We start from the raw sequence: 16,253 nt of genomic DNA on the forward strand, positions 1-16,253 counted from the left end.
CATCACTCCTGTTCTGAAGTCTTTACACTGGTTCCTCACTGACACTAAGAAAGTGGATCACATCAGTCCAGTTCTGAGGTCTTCACACTGGTTCCTCACTGACACTAAGAAAGTGGATCACATCACTCCTGTTCTGAAGTCTTTACACTGGTTCCTCACTAACACTAAGAAAGTGGATCACATCAGTCCAGTTCTGAGGTCTTCACACTGGCTTCCTGTCTGTCAAAGAATTCAAAATACTGCTGCTGGTTTATAAAACATTGAATGGTTTATTCTGATCTCCTGCTACATCCAGAACTCTCAGGTCCATGGTCTCCTTTCTGTCCCAAGAGTCAGAACTTCTGGAACAAACTCCCAGAATCCTGCAGGTCCGCTGCAACTCTCAATACTTTTAAATCCAGGCTGAAGACGTTTCTTTTTGCCGATGCTTTTAATTGAACTATTCTTATCTCACACTGCACTGTAACTCTTATTCATGTAATGTCTGACTATGTTATATAGATATCAGCTTGTTTTATGTTTATTTTATGCTCTTTGCTTTTCAATGTTTGTTTTTAAATGCCTATTTCTTAATGATCTTAATATTTTTATTTTTGTAAAGCACTTTGAATTGCCTTGAGTTGAAAGGTGCTATATAAATAACCCTGCTATGCAGATAAAGAGATGTTCAATGTCATGTAATTACCTGTTTCAACCACAAGATGGCGCCAAATGCACATACATGTTGATCAGGCGTGTTTCTGCTCATTATAATACACCTTTATCTGATTAGGGAATTACATGAATTGAGGCTGACAAATAGGTAACAATGGTTGGTTACACCTGCTTAAAACAACGATTAACTAAAAACAATACGAAGAGGAGTTTTTTTTAAATGGTACATTATGGTAAAAATAAAATCCTAAACGGTTTTTATTTTGGATATTACCATGATTTATAGTGCGACAGGTGCAGTGTGTACCTGTAGTCAGCGTGTAGTGATGAGGAGGCGGAGGCTGGGGTGTGTGATGGAGGGGTGGAGTACTCTCCCATTGGGTGCCGTGCACATTACTCCCGCTACCGGAATTCAGAAGCCAGTCTTAAGGAGCGAGGTGAGCCGCAGCAGCTTACCTGTCCCCCGTCTCTCATTCAACCGTTTATTTTATTGTGTTCTTCTGGTCCAATGGAGGCAGCGGTTCTGAACCCCGCCATAATTCCGGAAGTGGACTGCAACAGCAACACCGTGGACGCCGAGCTGGAGGTGAAGAAACTGCAGCAGCTCGTCCGAAAGCTGGAGTGGCAAAACGAGCAGCTCCGGACCCGCGCGAGTAGCTGCTCGCGCTCGCATGTGCTGCCTCCTTCCCCGGGGAAAATGCTCGCAGGCACCGGGGGGTTCTGCCTCCCCAGCCCGGTGCCCACCCTGCTGTGTGAGTCGTCCTTGGGGTCCTCCCTGGAGGAGCCTTTCGACTATTTCCACCCCGGAGATGGAGCGGCGGAGGACGGTTCCGAGCCGTCGGTTCTGGACGAGCTGGAACTTTTGGATTTTCATTCTCTGTGCTGCTCAGACGAGTCCGACGAAACCTGGTAAATGTTGCTTTTCTCCAACCATGTGTTGCGTTCAAAGTCCTTCATGTGTGATTTAGAGGCTTCTCCTGCTAATTGCACCTGATTCTCATTGTGTCTGGATCCAGCCTCCTGCAAGACAAAGACACACACACACACACACACACACACACACACACACACACACACACACACACACACACACACACACACACACACACACACACACACACAGGCCACTTGTTATCAGGCCTGTCTGTCATCATGGCTGCACCAAGCTGCCATTCTTCCTCAAATTCACATCACACATCAGTACCATTGGCTGGATGCTTTTACATTGGTGCATTCTCTTTAGTGCCCACAGGAATTCCTTAAAACCTAAATGGGTTTGTGCCATGCTCTAAAACATCAGTTACCATGAGCTAGTGTCACTGTTATTGCTTACATTTGCTCTAAGACATGCATAATACTATACCCTGTCACTTGTCATATTCCACTGAAAAAGAGATGAACTTCATGACATGTTGCTGATATGTTGCAACTTGCAGAGGGAACGACACGTTACTGAATACATGTCACATATAGCACATCACAGTCACATAACAGAAAATAATTTACATGCCATTATGAGCTGTCCTGCAATACATTCCCACATGTCTGAAGTTATAATGGTGTGCTTTTGTTGAAACTGAGGGTTTCTTTACGACTTCATACTGATTTCTATTTATAATATGAATGATTCTGCGGTGTAGCTCATTTGCATTCATGTTTTATTTCAATGTCCTCACACTGCAGGCCCTCCTTGTTTTAAGGGAAAGTATCTGTGGGCTCACCTGATGTCAGTGTAGCTTTTTCAATCTATAATTCAGCTCCCCCCGTGTTGCCTTCAGAGCAGAATCGAGGAGTGGGAGTTCAGGGCTGTCAGAATAATCTGATCCACTCCGTTTGAAACGGAGCGGCTGCACTTTCTCCAATCTGAAAAGCTTAACATCACATTATCCCGGGAGGAAAGGTATTTCTGTCTCAGGAGGAGATGAGCTGCTGGCACAAAGTCAAGATCAAATCAGAAACTGTCACATGGAGAAGTCACATCCAAATACTCAAACATGTCTACTCTGATACAACCACTTCATTGGTACCTGTTACTTTGTGATTCATTTTAGCCGAATATAATCATCAGATTAGATAGCCCCTGCGTTTGAAAATACTTCCAGAATTAATGACATTCCCATTAGCTTCACTTGGTGCTATTAGCATGGTAAACATTAAACCTGCTCAAAATTAACTTTTTTATTATGTTTTGCAAAAAAGATTCACAAGTAAATCTTATGTTCGCATTCAGTTAACATTAGGCCTGTTAAAAAGGAACTATTGTGTTAGCTTCCAGAGACGTCAGCATTCTCCAAAGTGTAAAAGTGAAATCTACATTGTCCTGTTTAACTAGCATTTAGCATTTCCTCTGTCTCTCTTTCCAGGCTGTATGTGTCCTCAAAATCCAGAGAGTGCACGGAGTACTCCCTCACAGCTCTGCAGTGGTGCCGGAAGGCGCTGGAATCTCCAAAATCTGAGGTGGAGGCCGCCCGGAGATCCCTGTCCCTCAGACTGGAACAAGGTAAGAGACTGTGTGTGTGGAGAAAAAAGAGTTTTGGGGTGTGTGTTGTCCTGAAAAGAGGCAAAATTGCAACAAAAAAACTGTTGCCATATGGTTTGAAAACAGATGCTCTCTGTCTGAGAGTGATATAAAACCTTTTGGATTTAGTTTGAGCATGGCTGTGCTGGCAGAACGTTTTATACATTTTGAGCTACATCTTTTTATTATATTTTTGCTGTGAAAAGATTAAGATGGCAGACTTAAAAGATGGCTGGTGTTATTTAATTTGACACCAGTAAAACATGTGCAGTCACCAGCAAGTTTCAAATGTTGACATTGCAGACAGAACCTAAGGCGCCGTTTACACGAGGAGAAAACGGCTTGTATCTGCATAGTTTCGCGTGCGTATAGCCCTATTATTTACACGAGGCCGATAGAAACTGACCCCACAAACGATAACGGGTCCCAAGGTGGATAGATTTGCAAACGAAACGCTCTGGGGGGTCAACCGAGTCCGTGTAATCACCTCTATACGAATATTTCCTGAAAAAATAACGATCGCCCCGCCTCTCCCCACCTCTCCTGCTCACTGCTGTAGCAACTATCAAAAATAGCTGTGTTAATTAAACGCACAAGGGGTTCTTGAATGAAATAATATTATAAAAGGCAAACCAGAATAGTTAACGCCCAATATACTCCTTAAACAAAATAAACAGAGTCAGATTTCATGCATTGATCCATTATATTGACAAAGGAGGATCTCACCCGGTGTTTGTAGAGAATATATCTCTCTTTCTGAGCCGTCCTCTCCACGGAGACGTGCTTCTTGGTCGGTCGATGCAATATCCACAGATTCGGTTTCTTTCAGTTAACTTCCCCGTTGCATTTATCCATATGCTGAGGAAATGACTATATCCCGCTGAATACCAGCAATCGCCACACACACTTCCTCCTGTCAGTAGCTACTGCTAGTGCTACTGCTACTGACCATGCTACAGATATTAGTGCAAAATCTACAGCTCCTCTACCACAACCATCAGCAACAAGTGGACATGGAGAATTACATGAACTACATGTTGCTAAATACACCGCGGGGCTTAAACAGAAGGGTAGCCATGGCAACATTGCTGCGGGGCTGCTCTTCTTCGCTGCTTTTGGTGTATTTTGGCGGAAGTTACAGCGCCACTTACAGTCCCGGCATATGTACTACAGCGTTTCCAGCGGCCTCGTTTGAACAGACACGTTAAATGAAACGAATGCATGTGAACGGAAGACTTTTTTGAATACGCATACTGTGCATAAACGCAAACATTCCCGTGTGAGTGGGGCCTGAGACCACACATATGCTAATGCTAACACATATGCTAATGCTAACATGCAACCTGAAATGACCATAATGCACTGCAGATTTCATCATCCTCATGGTATTAAGTGCACCTAAATAGCTGTGTTTCTGCGCGTGTGGATGTTTTACGGGTGTTTTTATCCTTCAGTCTCAATTGGCGTTTCTTTTTTCTTTTTTTTGACACTCTTCGTTGATATGACGGGCGTATTTGTTGTTCAGACGTGCTGATTTTGACCACCTAGACTCACATTATCCTGATTATTTGGCATCATTATGTGGCCGTTTTGGTTCCTTTACTTCCCTCAATTTGTATTTCTCTTTTTCTTTACGTTTGTGTTCCCTTCTGATTGCGTAAGATCTTTTTCTCACCCAGACAGTAGATTAGTTGAGAGGATGCTTCTGTCCTCCAGGCTATTTTAAACCGATGTACACCGCTTTCAGGCGTCTTGCCAAAAAACACATTCGCTCGCTGACACAACATAAATCTTGGCCAGGGAAGAACCGTTAAATAGTTTCTCGTCTAGACTTCACAGCTACATGCTCCGCTGGCTTGTGTAGGAGGCCGTCTGACAGTTTCATGTCCTTTTCTAGAGTTTACCATTAATGTGATCAAATAGAAGGAGACTTGAAGTGAATAAAGGTTGTTAAAATATATTGGTGGACATATTTCTATGCTCAAAAGACTGTTTATTTAACTATCCTTTTGGTTGGTTTACTGCTCCCTGTTGAGCTTGGCTTCATTTCATCAAATGTTGCAAGTTAAGTGAATCTTTGGGAGGCTTTTAGCAATTATTTACATGCAGAAAATTACTAATGAGAAAGCTTTGCCCGGCTGGATTATTCACTTTTTACATTGAAAGATTTGTATCAACAAATATTACATATTAAGCGGCAAAATAAAAAAACGAGGTAACATATTCTTTTCACCAAGCAGTCTTCTTCCTTGCCAAACAAGAAGCCTCTACATTACCCACAATGCAACTCGATCACTGACTGTTTAGCCAGATTCATGCTAAGAGGCTAATGTAGCCTCGAGCGGAGACAAAGAACGTGTGTGTGTGTGTGTGTGTGTGTGTGTGTGTGTGTGTGTGTGTGTGTGTGTGTGTGTGTGTGTGTGTGTGTGTGGTGTGTGTGTGTGTGTGTGTGTGTGTGTGTGTGTGTGTGTGTGTGTGTGTGTGGTGTGTGTGTGTGTGTGTGTGTGTGTGGTGTGTGTGTGTGTGTGTGTGGTGTGTGTGTGTGTGTGTGGTGTGTGTGTGTGTGTGTGTGTGTGTGTGTGTGTGTGTGTGTGTGTGTGTGTGTGGAGAGAGACTGAGCTCCACTCACCTGCGTGGGCACTTCTGTGTGACAAAACTGAAAATCTTTATCTGCAGTGTTTTCAAAGCGATGTGTTTTTGCTGGACTGCTCTTTTGACAATGGTCAGTTCATGGCGGCTCATACACTTACTGTTAAGATCCAGCAGTCATGAGTGTCTGGCTAACATCTTAAAAGTGTGCAGGAAAATCCAGTTCTTGAGAATCAGACATCCTTTATCATGTTGTAGTCCTGGATTACTACAACATCACACACTTTATTTTATTCACACCCCATTATTATCAATAACCAAACAGTTGACAGCTTTAAATACCTTGGAGTAACACTGGACAATAAACTTAATTTCAACCATTTGACATCTTCTTGGAAAAAGTGATATTGATGGCTTAAAGGTCCACTATTATACTCTTTTCCAACAACATATTATAGGTCTCAGATATATACAGAACATGTCTCTGAAGTGTTGGGCTCCAAATACCAAACAGATCATTGTAGCATCCCATAATCCCCTCTGTTTCAGCCCTGTTCCAAACGTGCTGATTCTGTGTCTGTAGCTTTAAATGCTAATGAGCTTGTGCTGGCCACGCCCCTCTGAGAGATGATTGGTTAAAAATACACAATGGTGCTCTAGGAGGAGATTCAGGTGATAAGGTGGGGGGGGGGGGTTACCTTGGTTGGTGATTGGCTAATGGATACACAAGACAAACATTATGACATCACAAAGTGGCCAAAATCTGATCAGCTCATTTTCAGACAGGTTTTTAGATAAATGGATCAATTATATTTTTGACACTTTACATACCATCTACTTCAATTTGACAATATATCCCTATTATATTTAAATCGTAATATGAGACTAAAAACTGAAAACTTCAAGCATATCGCAACCCCAGAACAATCTAGATTGATGAATGGCACTGCATGTATCACACACTTTGTTTTGTTTTTAGGGTGGGGGTCTCCTTAATATGTGGGTCAGAGTAATGGATGTTGCATCAGGAGCGGTGCAGCAAGCACTCTACATGCATCGCTGTTAGCGGGCGCAGGAAGCCTCCCACCAGTGAAAATGTAGAGCTGTTGCCATGGAAACAGTTTATATGAAAGGAATGCAACCCCCCCCCATCTCATAGCTTTTAAGTGGCTTATATTCCCACTGACAGGTAATAGAGTGAAATCCTCTTCCTGTATCTCTCTGATACATCTTTATTCCCAAGATATTCCTATCACAGCTGCAAACCCAAGTTTCTTCTCTCCATCTATGAATAGTAACTGAGGTGTGTGTGTTAGTCTGAGACACTCGGCACCAGGTACTGTGTGTGTGTGTGTGTGTGTGTGTGTGTGTGTGTGAGAGAGAGAGAGAGAGAGAAGCTTTGTTGTGTTGAATCTAGCTTTGTCCCTTTGTGTTGAATAGAGCAGTGAGTGGCAGTCACAGCGATGGTGAGGTAACGGCTGCACAGTACTGCCCCCTCTTCAAAGATGTGTGTGTGTGTGTGTGTGTGCATTTGTGTTTCCTCCAAAAGAAAAAAAGATGTGCTGCACTGCTTGAACCGCACACTGGGAGACGACATTTGCTTTGTGACGAGAAGCAAAGGGATGTATGGGAAGTGTAGTCTCATTCCTGGGAGAGCACAAATGAAAGGGGATAAGTCGGCAGAGAAACCTTAAAAAAAAAGCACGACCACTATCAACAAAATCCCCAAAAAGCAACATGGTTTTGAAGACTGCCTCTTTTAGTGATTTACAAATGGAGGAAAAGAAATCTAATTGTGATTTTTCTGAACTATGTTGTATTTAAATGTAGATAAACTCGGCAGAAACAGTAGTTTACACAATGTGAAACAACACAGGTTAGTATCAGTCCTGTTCGTACTTTATATATAAAGTAGCATCTCAATGACTTTATTAATAATATTTGCACTGTATGCACATACGGCTTTTACCCACACTGGTACCTGCACATTTAAAAGTGTGTGTATATGTATGTGTGTATATGTATATGTGTATATGTATATATATATATATATATATATATATATATATATATATATATATATATATATGTATATATGTGTATATATATATATATATATATATGTATATATGTGTATATATATATTATATATATGTATAGTAGGTCTATATATATTATGTAATGTGTATATATAATGTATATTATATATATATATATATATATATAGAGATATAGGGATATATGTGTATATATATATATATATATATATATATGTTATATATATATATATGTGTATATATATATATATATATAATATATATATATATATTATAATATATAATATATATATTATATATAATATATAAATATGTATATATATATAATATATATGTATATATGTATATATAACCTTGGTCATATAACTGTATATATTCACCTAATCAGAGTTTATTTGTGTCATGTCGATTCACAGTGTTAATACAGTTCATCCGGGTGAAGGAGTAAGACTACTTTCTGGATGCACTGTACATGTTTATTCTTCTTCTTAATATCCCTCTGTTTCTTTTCACGTGTACTACCTATGTTTCTCTCATTCTGTTGCTGCCATTACACCTGCCTATCCCTATGGGGATCAATAAATCGCCATCTCGTCTCATTTAAATCAAATCCAGATGTTTGCCTAACGATTGTGTATTTTGTTCAAATCCTCCCTTCTGCTTGTCTCTCCTCCTTCCTTCCTCCCTCCCCAGTCTCCAGGTGGCGTAGCTCCCTATCCAGCCCCTCTCCCACCTCCTCCCCCGGCCTTCCTCTGAGTCGAGTGGCCGGAGTGTCCCCCCTCACTTCCTCCCCTTGTGCCAAACCCTTCTCCACCCTCCAGTCATCGGAAAGACACGGTAACGTGGACTCAAAACATTTCAAATCCAATATCCATGGTCTTAAACTAACAGTTGCTCTCCCCCCCCTCAGTTCCGTCCCTCTCCTCCCCGCTCCACCACCGGACCATGAGTCCTGTAGGGAAGGATCTCTCCCCCTTTTCTGAGAGGACTCCCACGTTCTTCCCCGCGCAGCGCAGTAAGCCTCAGTGCTGCTTGTATATTTGATATATTCACACTTCCTGCTTTCCCTGCCTCAGACTGTATAGAGCATCAGACTGAATATGCTCTTCAGAGGAGGTGTAGAACTGGGTCAGCAACAAGCTTCTTACATATCACTTCAAGTCGTGGGAGTAAGAGAATATATGCAGCTTCACTGGCAGAAATCAAATCCGGGCCACAGCCTTTTGTGCATTATTTGTAACGGAAAGAAATAATGTTCCAGGCTCGGGGGGGGGGGGGGACGAGGATTCAGTGTTTTGAGCCTCAGGGGGCTCACTGGAGGCGTTTTATCCCGAGGCTCATTTCCATGACGGCGCTAGTCCAAACAGGGATACAAAAACAATACTCATAGATCCTGTGTCCAAATTCCATCTTCGAGACTTTTGTTATATTTTCTGAAAATGTGAACTATTCTGTCTCCTTCCCAATTCCATTCAGGTGAATACATTTCAAATGTAGGTGCTCATTTACAAACACAATTTGAAATAATCCGGAGCTTTAACTGTTTTATTACTGCTAGTTCAGTACTGAACAAATATGTCTAATGTGACGCCTAAAGGCCTCATAACGGGTGAAGAAATCTGGGCCTGATACATAAAAGCAAAATGGGATAAAAGTCATAATACAGGTGACAGGCAGGGTTATGTTATCATAATGATATCAGGGATATCGTTAAGCGGGAGCAGCTTGGTGTGACCTCTCTGATCATATTTCTGCCTCACCGGTGCTTAATACATTCTGAATCTCTCACCGACCCTTCATCGTTATGCAGAGAACACTCGAGGGCTTTTCTCATTCATTTGTTTAAACACCGAGTCAGAAACGAGAGGTGACACGACGTGTTTTCTAACGCTGCTTCTCTTTCTGTCAGAAGGCCGCAGCCTCCGGCGCTGCGGCCTCAGCCCGCAGTCGTCCATGGACAGCGACCTCGGCTCTTCAGAGGTGGAGGACGACTCCATCTCTCTGGGATACAAACTGCAGGACCTCACGGACGTCCAGGTCATGGCCCGCCTGCAGGAGGAGAGTAAGTGATTGACTCCAAACACACTACAGCTCTTTGGCTCAGATCAGGAACTTCATGTTAAATCTCCACTGCTGAGCCAAAGTGTGTCATTTAGGGGCGTGTCCCACTGCACGCTGGCTGTATTCTTTATTTAAGGTCGGGGGTTCCCAAACTGGGGGGGTGATTGCGTGGAAGGATATTTAGGGTTGAATAGAACATTTGACTCGCACAGATGTCACAATGTTTACACATACAAGGAATTTCCTTTGGTATCTGGTGATGCGAACATAAACAATCTAAACAAGTATTTTTAAGAAACAATTTAGCATTGAAAAATGATGCTAAAGACAAGTATTTATACCAAATGTAACTACAAATGACCTTAAAAGCTAAAAAAACTCAAACACTTAGGACTAATAACATGATTCACCGCTGCACTGCATTACAAACATTACTACAACCAAGACATTGTCAGTCATTATTAGCTGCACATGCTTTTCAAGGCATTTAAGATTCAGGCTGGAGGGCCGCCGTATAGCCTGGAACCATTTACGGTTGTCTCCCCCTCTGTCTCCCCCTTTCAACACTGTCTCTCTCAGATAAATGCTACTCTGGCCCACAACATATATTTTTTTTTTAAATGGTTATAGAAACAGACAACTGTGAAATATAAGATAGAAATAAGGAGAAGAGAAAATCGTATTTGTCAAATTCAACTTATTTTAAGTTTTATTTGCAAAGTTCATTTTTTATTTTGTACACATGGCTCATTTAGTACAAAACTGACTTTGAACTATGAGTCTTTAGATGAGACACATCTGGTATCCAGTACTTAGAAGCCAAAAAGCACCTAAACATAGCCAAATGTGTTGCTATTGTCCTTTGTGTTTTAACTCTAAACAAAGAAACAGTGAGCAATAAAGCTCAAATGATATAACATTCAAATGGAATTAGGCGTTTTAAAAAGGCTGGGTACATCCAAACATCTCACTGTTCAAATGTTATTGTTGTCCATCAGTCCTTCTAACAGTTGATCGTGACATTTCCCTGCATTTGAAGTGGAAAATAATTTCTGAACTTTATCAGGAACATGCATTTCATGTTTAAATGTGTCCGTTTTTCCAGTTTGAATTGTTTCTGTGTCATTGTGTACCAGCTGACCATCTGTCTATTGTCCCCCCCTCTAATAATTTAACATATGTCACCAGATCTCAGAGCTCATCACTACTTCAGCTTCATTAACCCCAGGAGGTGATGTTTGTGTGTGTTTGTGTGTGTTTGTGTGTGTGTGTGTGTGTGTGTGTGTTGCACGCTGGTCCTCATATCTCGCTCCCCCAGGTCTAAGGCAGGACTACGCCAGCACGTCGTCCGTCCTGGGCCCCCGCCGCAGTCAGAGCTTCACCTTCCAGCTCAGCCAGCTCAGTGCCGGGCTCGGCCTGGAGGAGGAAGACGAGGAGGAGGACGACGAAGACTACGGCCTCCTGCCCCCCGCGCAGCCTCGCCTCACCCGCCTGCCCCACTCCCATACTTTCTCCAGCGTCCGAGACTGGCGAAGAAGCACCAGCTCCCTGTCCACCCCACCCTCCACTCCCCCTCACCTCTCCGCAGGGTTCGCCTTCCAGCCTCAGCTCCAAACCCAGCCCGAGCAGCACGGCTTCAGGCCCGGGTCAGGTGAGGGAAGACCCTTTCAACGCTTTGTAGCCTCTTTTCCAATAAGGAGTACAAAAGTCACTGCAGATAATATATCTCTCATAGGGGAGGGGAAGAAGCTTAAATACCCATTGGTGTGGCGTTCAGTAGGACTTCCAATGAGCCAGGGAAAGGGCTAAAAACTCTACCAATCTCCATCAAGATGGAAACATGCACTCAATATCTGATGTTAAGAAACTACTAAATTGGATTGAGGGAAAAAACAAGCCAAGACTCTAGAGAAGCTTTTAAGCTACAGTAATAACTACATTAACCAAAGGTCAAATGACCATCTCTCACTGTACGCCAGCTGGTGGAGCATTTAGTAGCAGATATCTCCCTTTTTAGAAGACCGAGCTTAGAGGAGATTTATGAAAGTCTATATAATCTAAAGTGGCCCAAACCTAATTAATTCAGGTTTTCGAGTATTGCACTTTCATAAAGTTTGGGTTTTGCAATAGACCTATAAAATAAAACAATTGTCCAAATCTTGTAGCAGGGGTGGAAATAAGTCTTTCTGAACCCATTGAAATGTTTTGTTCCAGAAGAGTGGGATAGACATCTTATCTTGCGTTCTTTGAACTGTACCGCTGTTGCTGTCCGAAGTACTAATCAGTTATCTCTCTGTTTATATGTTTTGTACGTGAAATATTTCTGTGTGTATTTGTTTATACGTGTTGCCTATTGGGCGTATTGTTTTGGGGAAACTTCATCACGGCGTCCAGCCGAATATGAGAGTAAGTCGACATGTTTTCCTCTTAATCCAAAATTAAATGAAAGTCTTCTAACCTCATATAAATAAATCAAAGTCATATTTAATCCAACTCTCCCAGCTATGTTAAACCATTCATTCATTACTATTGAATATGCTTTTTCATAATTTTCCTCACTTTGAGATGTGTCCCGCCTTTGCTCTTTAATCATGCGTCTCAGCTGAGGACTGACCCACACTGATGTCCTTACAACTTAATAATAACTCTGCGTAAGCCTCTTGTACATCCACCCTCAAAGCCTCAGACTGGAGAGAGAGAGAGAGAGAGAGAGAGAGAGAGAGAGAGAGTTTGAAGGGATTAGGGCTGTATGTCTGACTGAGGTTGTTACAGCCAGCTTTATGTGCCGTCTTAAGGGATCGTTATAAAGCAACAGGCACACTAAACAGTATAATGTTTATTTATTTCCATCTTGAGCCTTAGTGAGTGATTACAACCTGCCCTAGTGCAGTTTTTTACTTCATGAATGTCCAGTTGTGTGTCGGTCTCTGTCAGATATGGGTTTGATCAAAAAGTAACTGCATAAATCCTACATAGAATAGTTCAATTGTATCCTAAAAAGGGCCTCAAACGTTGAAATGCTAGGCATGCAGCTCACACTAAGCAGTATAAGGTTTATTTATTTGTATTTTGTATTTATTTGTCAAATCTGCCCTGGTGCCTCTTTTAACTTTTCTATTTGCATTTGTGTGTTTGTCAGATTATCTGCGCAGGAGCATGCCTAACCTGGTCCGAGCTCCCAGCATGCCCAGTGTGCCCATTCCAACCAATCCTAGCGCTTCCCTTTGTTTGCTTCGTAACAGCCAGAGTTTTGATTCGTCCAGTGGGCTGGCTCGACTGCAGTCCTCCAGTAAGACGGTTTCTCTCATTTCTAGAGTTGTATTTATTGAATCGTGAAAGAAACACGCTCATTGAATCTTTGTTTCCAGTCCCCTCCCCAGGCCAGCTGCAGAACAGAGTCCAGAGCGTCGGGAACTTCTCCTCCATGTCACGGCAGACTTTAAAGGCCACCGCCTACGTCAGTCCCACCATCAAGGGCTCCATGGCAACCTCCACAAGCCTCCACTCACTGAACAGCAGCAGCAGTGGAAGCAGCGGGGGGGGGTAGTGGCATCCCTATAATCAGTAAAGCTCAAAGTGGGGGGGGGGCAGCCACTTCCACCTCGCTCACGGCCCGCAGCAGCCTGCCTCGCCCCGCCTCATTATTCAGCACATCAAGCCCCACCCCTCGCAGCAAGGTGGCCCAATCAGCACGAAGGTAAATCCCTTAAGCGCTTTGAGCACCACGAAAAGCACTATAAAAATGTAATGTAGTATTATTATTATTATTATTATTATTATTATTATTTGTATTCTCTAAAAGCACTTCTCTTAAAGGACACCTATTGTGCAAAATGCACTTTTTGATGTCTTATATACATAAATATGTGTCCCTGGTGTGTCAGGAGAATCACAAAGTGTCAGAAAATACAACCCTCTCTCTTTTCCTCCGTACCCAAATCTCTAAAAACGGGGGTACAACAGAGCTGATCCAGATTTGCTGCGGTCATGACGACATTACTAAAATGTGGGCTGGCTTTACATTGAACTCCTGGCAACGTTCCGCCCCAGAATGAGAAACGTTGCTGTATAAGAAACAATGCGCGATGTGTTTTGGAATTAATATGGTCTGTGTTTACATTAGCAAGCATCGCTAACACTCCGAGCTAACCTTTACTGGAGAGAGTATGTGTAAAGAAGCCGGATATAAAAGGAACTCACCTTGTGGTAAACCCGCAAGACAAGAAGCATTTGAGCTCCATACTGTTTCAGAAATAATCCTTGATGTGGTTTGGAACATAATATGGCGTTTAATCACCTCAGCGTTTGGCTTAGTTTCTGCTGGTAGACAGCCTTCTCTTCACAGAGCTCAATGCTTGCATGCGGACGCTCCAAAGGGGCGTGGCCAGCAGCAGCTCGGTTGCATATAAAGGGCCAGACCCAGAATCAGCACTTTTGTAACGGGGCTGAAATAGAGGGGTATGAGGCATGCTACAATGGGGGATCTGTTTGGTGTTTTGAGCAAAACACTTCAGAGACAGGTTTTGTATAGATATGGCCCTACAATATACTGTTTAATAATAGCATAATAGGTGAGCTTTAAGACTTCTTTTATTTTCCAGTTTACTGACGCCTCCAAAGACCTTGACCACCTTCAGTGCCCTCCGTGACAGCAACTGGAGAGACGGCTGCTACTGATGAACAGGAGACAACCCCGCTGGCTGGGGTCACTCAACATTCTTCCGTGGGGACATTTTGAATGGGTCTGACCAAAAAGTAACCTTAAATTCTGCATAAGTCCTGCATAGAGTAGAGAAATGTTATCCAAAAAGGCCAAAGTGATCTCATGTCATCCATTTTGAATTCTATGCAGAATTTCTTCGGGGAAGGCGGGTTGTGTGCTTCCGGATGTGAGTGACTGAATGTCAGGTCTGATTTTATTGGTGTGTGCCAATGGGGAGTTGTTCCCTGATGCTCTTGTGCAATAAGCCACTGGCTGTGGGGTACTAACCTGCTAAAGAGGGCTGCCAGTTTCTATGAAGTGATCCTTACAATACTGCATTTATTTATATATTTATTTTATCTTAAAAGGACATTTCTAACTAATCAGGTGCTTTCCCTCTGGCAACAAGCGCCAAAGATGCTGCTAAAAATGAATCGATCCCTGGTTTGGGCACATTTGGTCGAATTTTTACAAGACATTAAAGTATGTATTAATGTACAAATCTAACTATATAAGTGTGCTAATTATATAAATATATATTGATGCAATATTAGCGATTTTTAAATGTGACCAAAAGGAAAGTGTCTGAATGTGTTTACAATAATTGTCTCACAATAGAATCACAAAACTGTGCATAATAACACTTTTTAACGCCCTTAAAGGGATTTGCACTTTGAACTAATCTCTGAATTTATTGATATTTTTTATGTTCTGTTTACTAATATCTGCACTTCTTTTTGAATTTGATATTCTGGTTTATGGGGAAAACTGTCAATTAAATGTGTTTTTTTTTAGATTTCACAGTTATACACGGCATAATGTAGCACCTTTTTGTTTGTCATTTTGTGTTTTTAAATGACTGTCACCATGGCACATTTCACAGAAACCTGACACTTTTGTTACTGTGATGAACTGGATTGAGTGAAACATTTTAATAAAACATTCTCATGTTGAAATATAAATCTGCAACTTTTAACTTTTACTCAAGCCGTTTGAATTGGTTGAACATGCTGTAATCAGTATGCAACAAACTGTGATATTAGTATAACACAGATGTTGCCACCTAGTGGTAGGGTTATAACATGTATTGACAGCGTACAAAAACACTTTTACTTTAAACCTTATCATTTGTAAACACAAATGTCAAAAATGTTAACCAAACTAAAATAATCTCAAATGAATACGTGAGTAAATGCATATAAAAAAATATACAAGAATGCTGGTAACTTGACGTCAACATACATGCTCGGTAGGATTTGTTTCTGGAAATGTATGTAAAAGATGATTCCTAGCAATAATTAAATGTGTGATATGTTTATAAAAAGGTATCTTTAATACCAAATCTTTAGTATTATTTCCCCCCACTCATCTCAAGATTGAAAACTTCCTTATGACATCTGTAAAAACAAATAAGGAACTGGGGCTCTCGAAAAGAAAAATACGTTGGGGTACATAAATCCCCAAACATGTAAAGGTAGGTGTTTACTTTTATTCATGGCAACATAAGTGTTCTAGTACTTGTAGGTTTATTTAACATTTTCCAGGGAGGATAAATGTTATACACCCTTGGGCATCTAATATTTCCATTTTAGATCAACAGCTCTCAGCACCTTAAACTTTGCTGTATTTGTTGTTCACAATACTGAGGGAAAATGAAGAAGAGAAATGGGAT

The 16,253-nt window shown here is 41.7% G+C and overlaps 1 protein-coding gene across 1 annotated transcript; it reads left to right on the plus strand.

Annotated features, from left to right (window-relative positions):
• Positions 1–1,065: 1,065 nt before the first annotated feature.
• Positions 1,066–15,543, plus strand: LOC117469309 (SLAIN motif-containing protein 1-like). Its single transcript, XM_034113733.1, is given in 11 exon segments — positions 1,066–1,563; positions 3,018–3,154; positions 8,512–8,655; positions 8,729–8,833; positions 9,728–9,880; positions 11,198–11,530; positions 12,274–12,285; positions 13,019–13,168; positions 13,248–13,419; positions 13,421–13,576; positions 14,481–15,543. Coding segments are annotated over 11 exon segments (1,839 nt in total). The 5' UTR covers positions 1,066–1,162; the 3' UTR covers positions 14,557–15,543.
• The last annotated feature ends 710 nt before the right edge of the window (positions 15,544–16,253 follow it).

The sequence above is a fragment of the Trematomus bernacchii genome, unplaced genomic scaffold (genome assembly GCF_902827165.1).
Source record: "Trematomus bernacchii unplaced genomic scaffold, fTreBer1.1, whole genome shotgun sequence".
Classification (NCBI taxonomy): domain Eukaryota; kingdom Metazoa; phylum Chordata; class Actinopteri; order Perciformes; family Nototheniidae; genus Trematomus; species Trematomus bernacchii.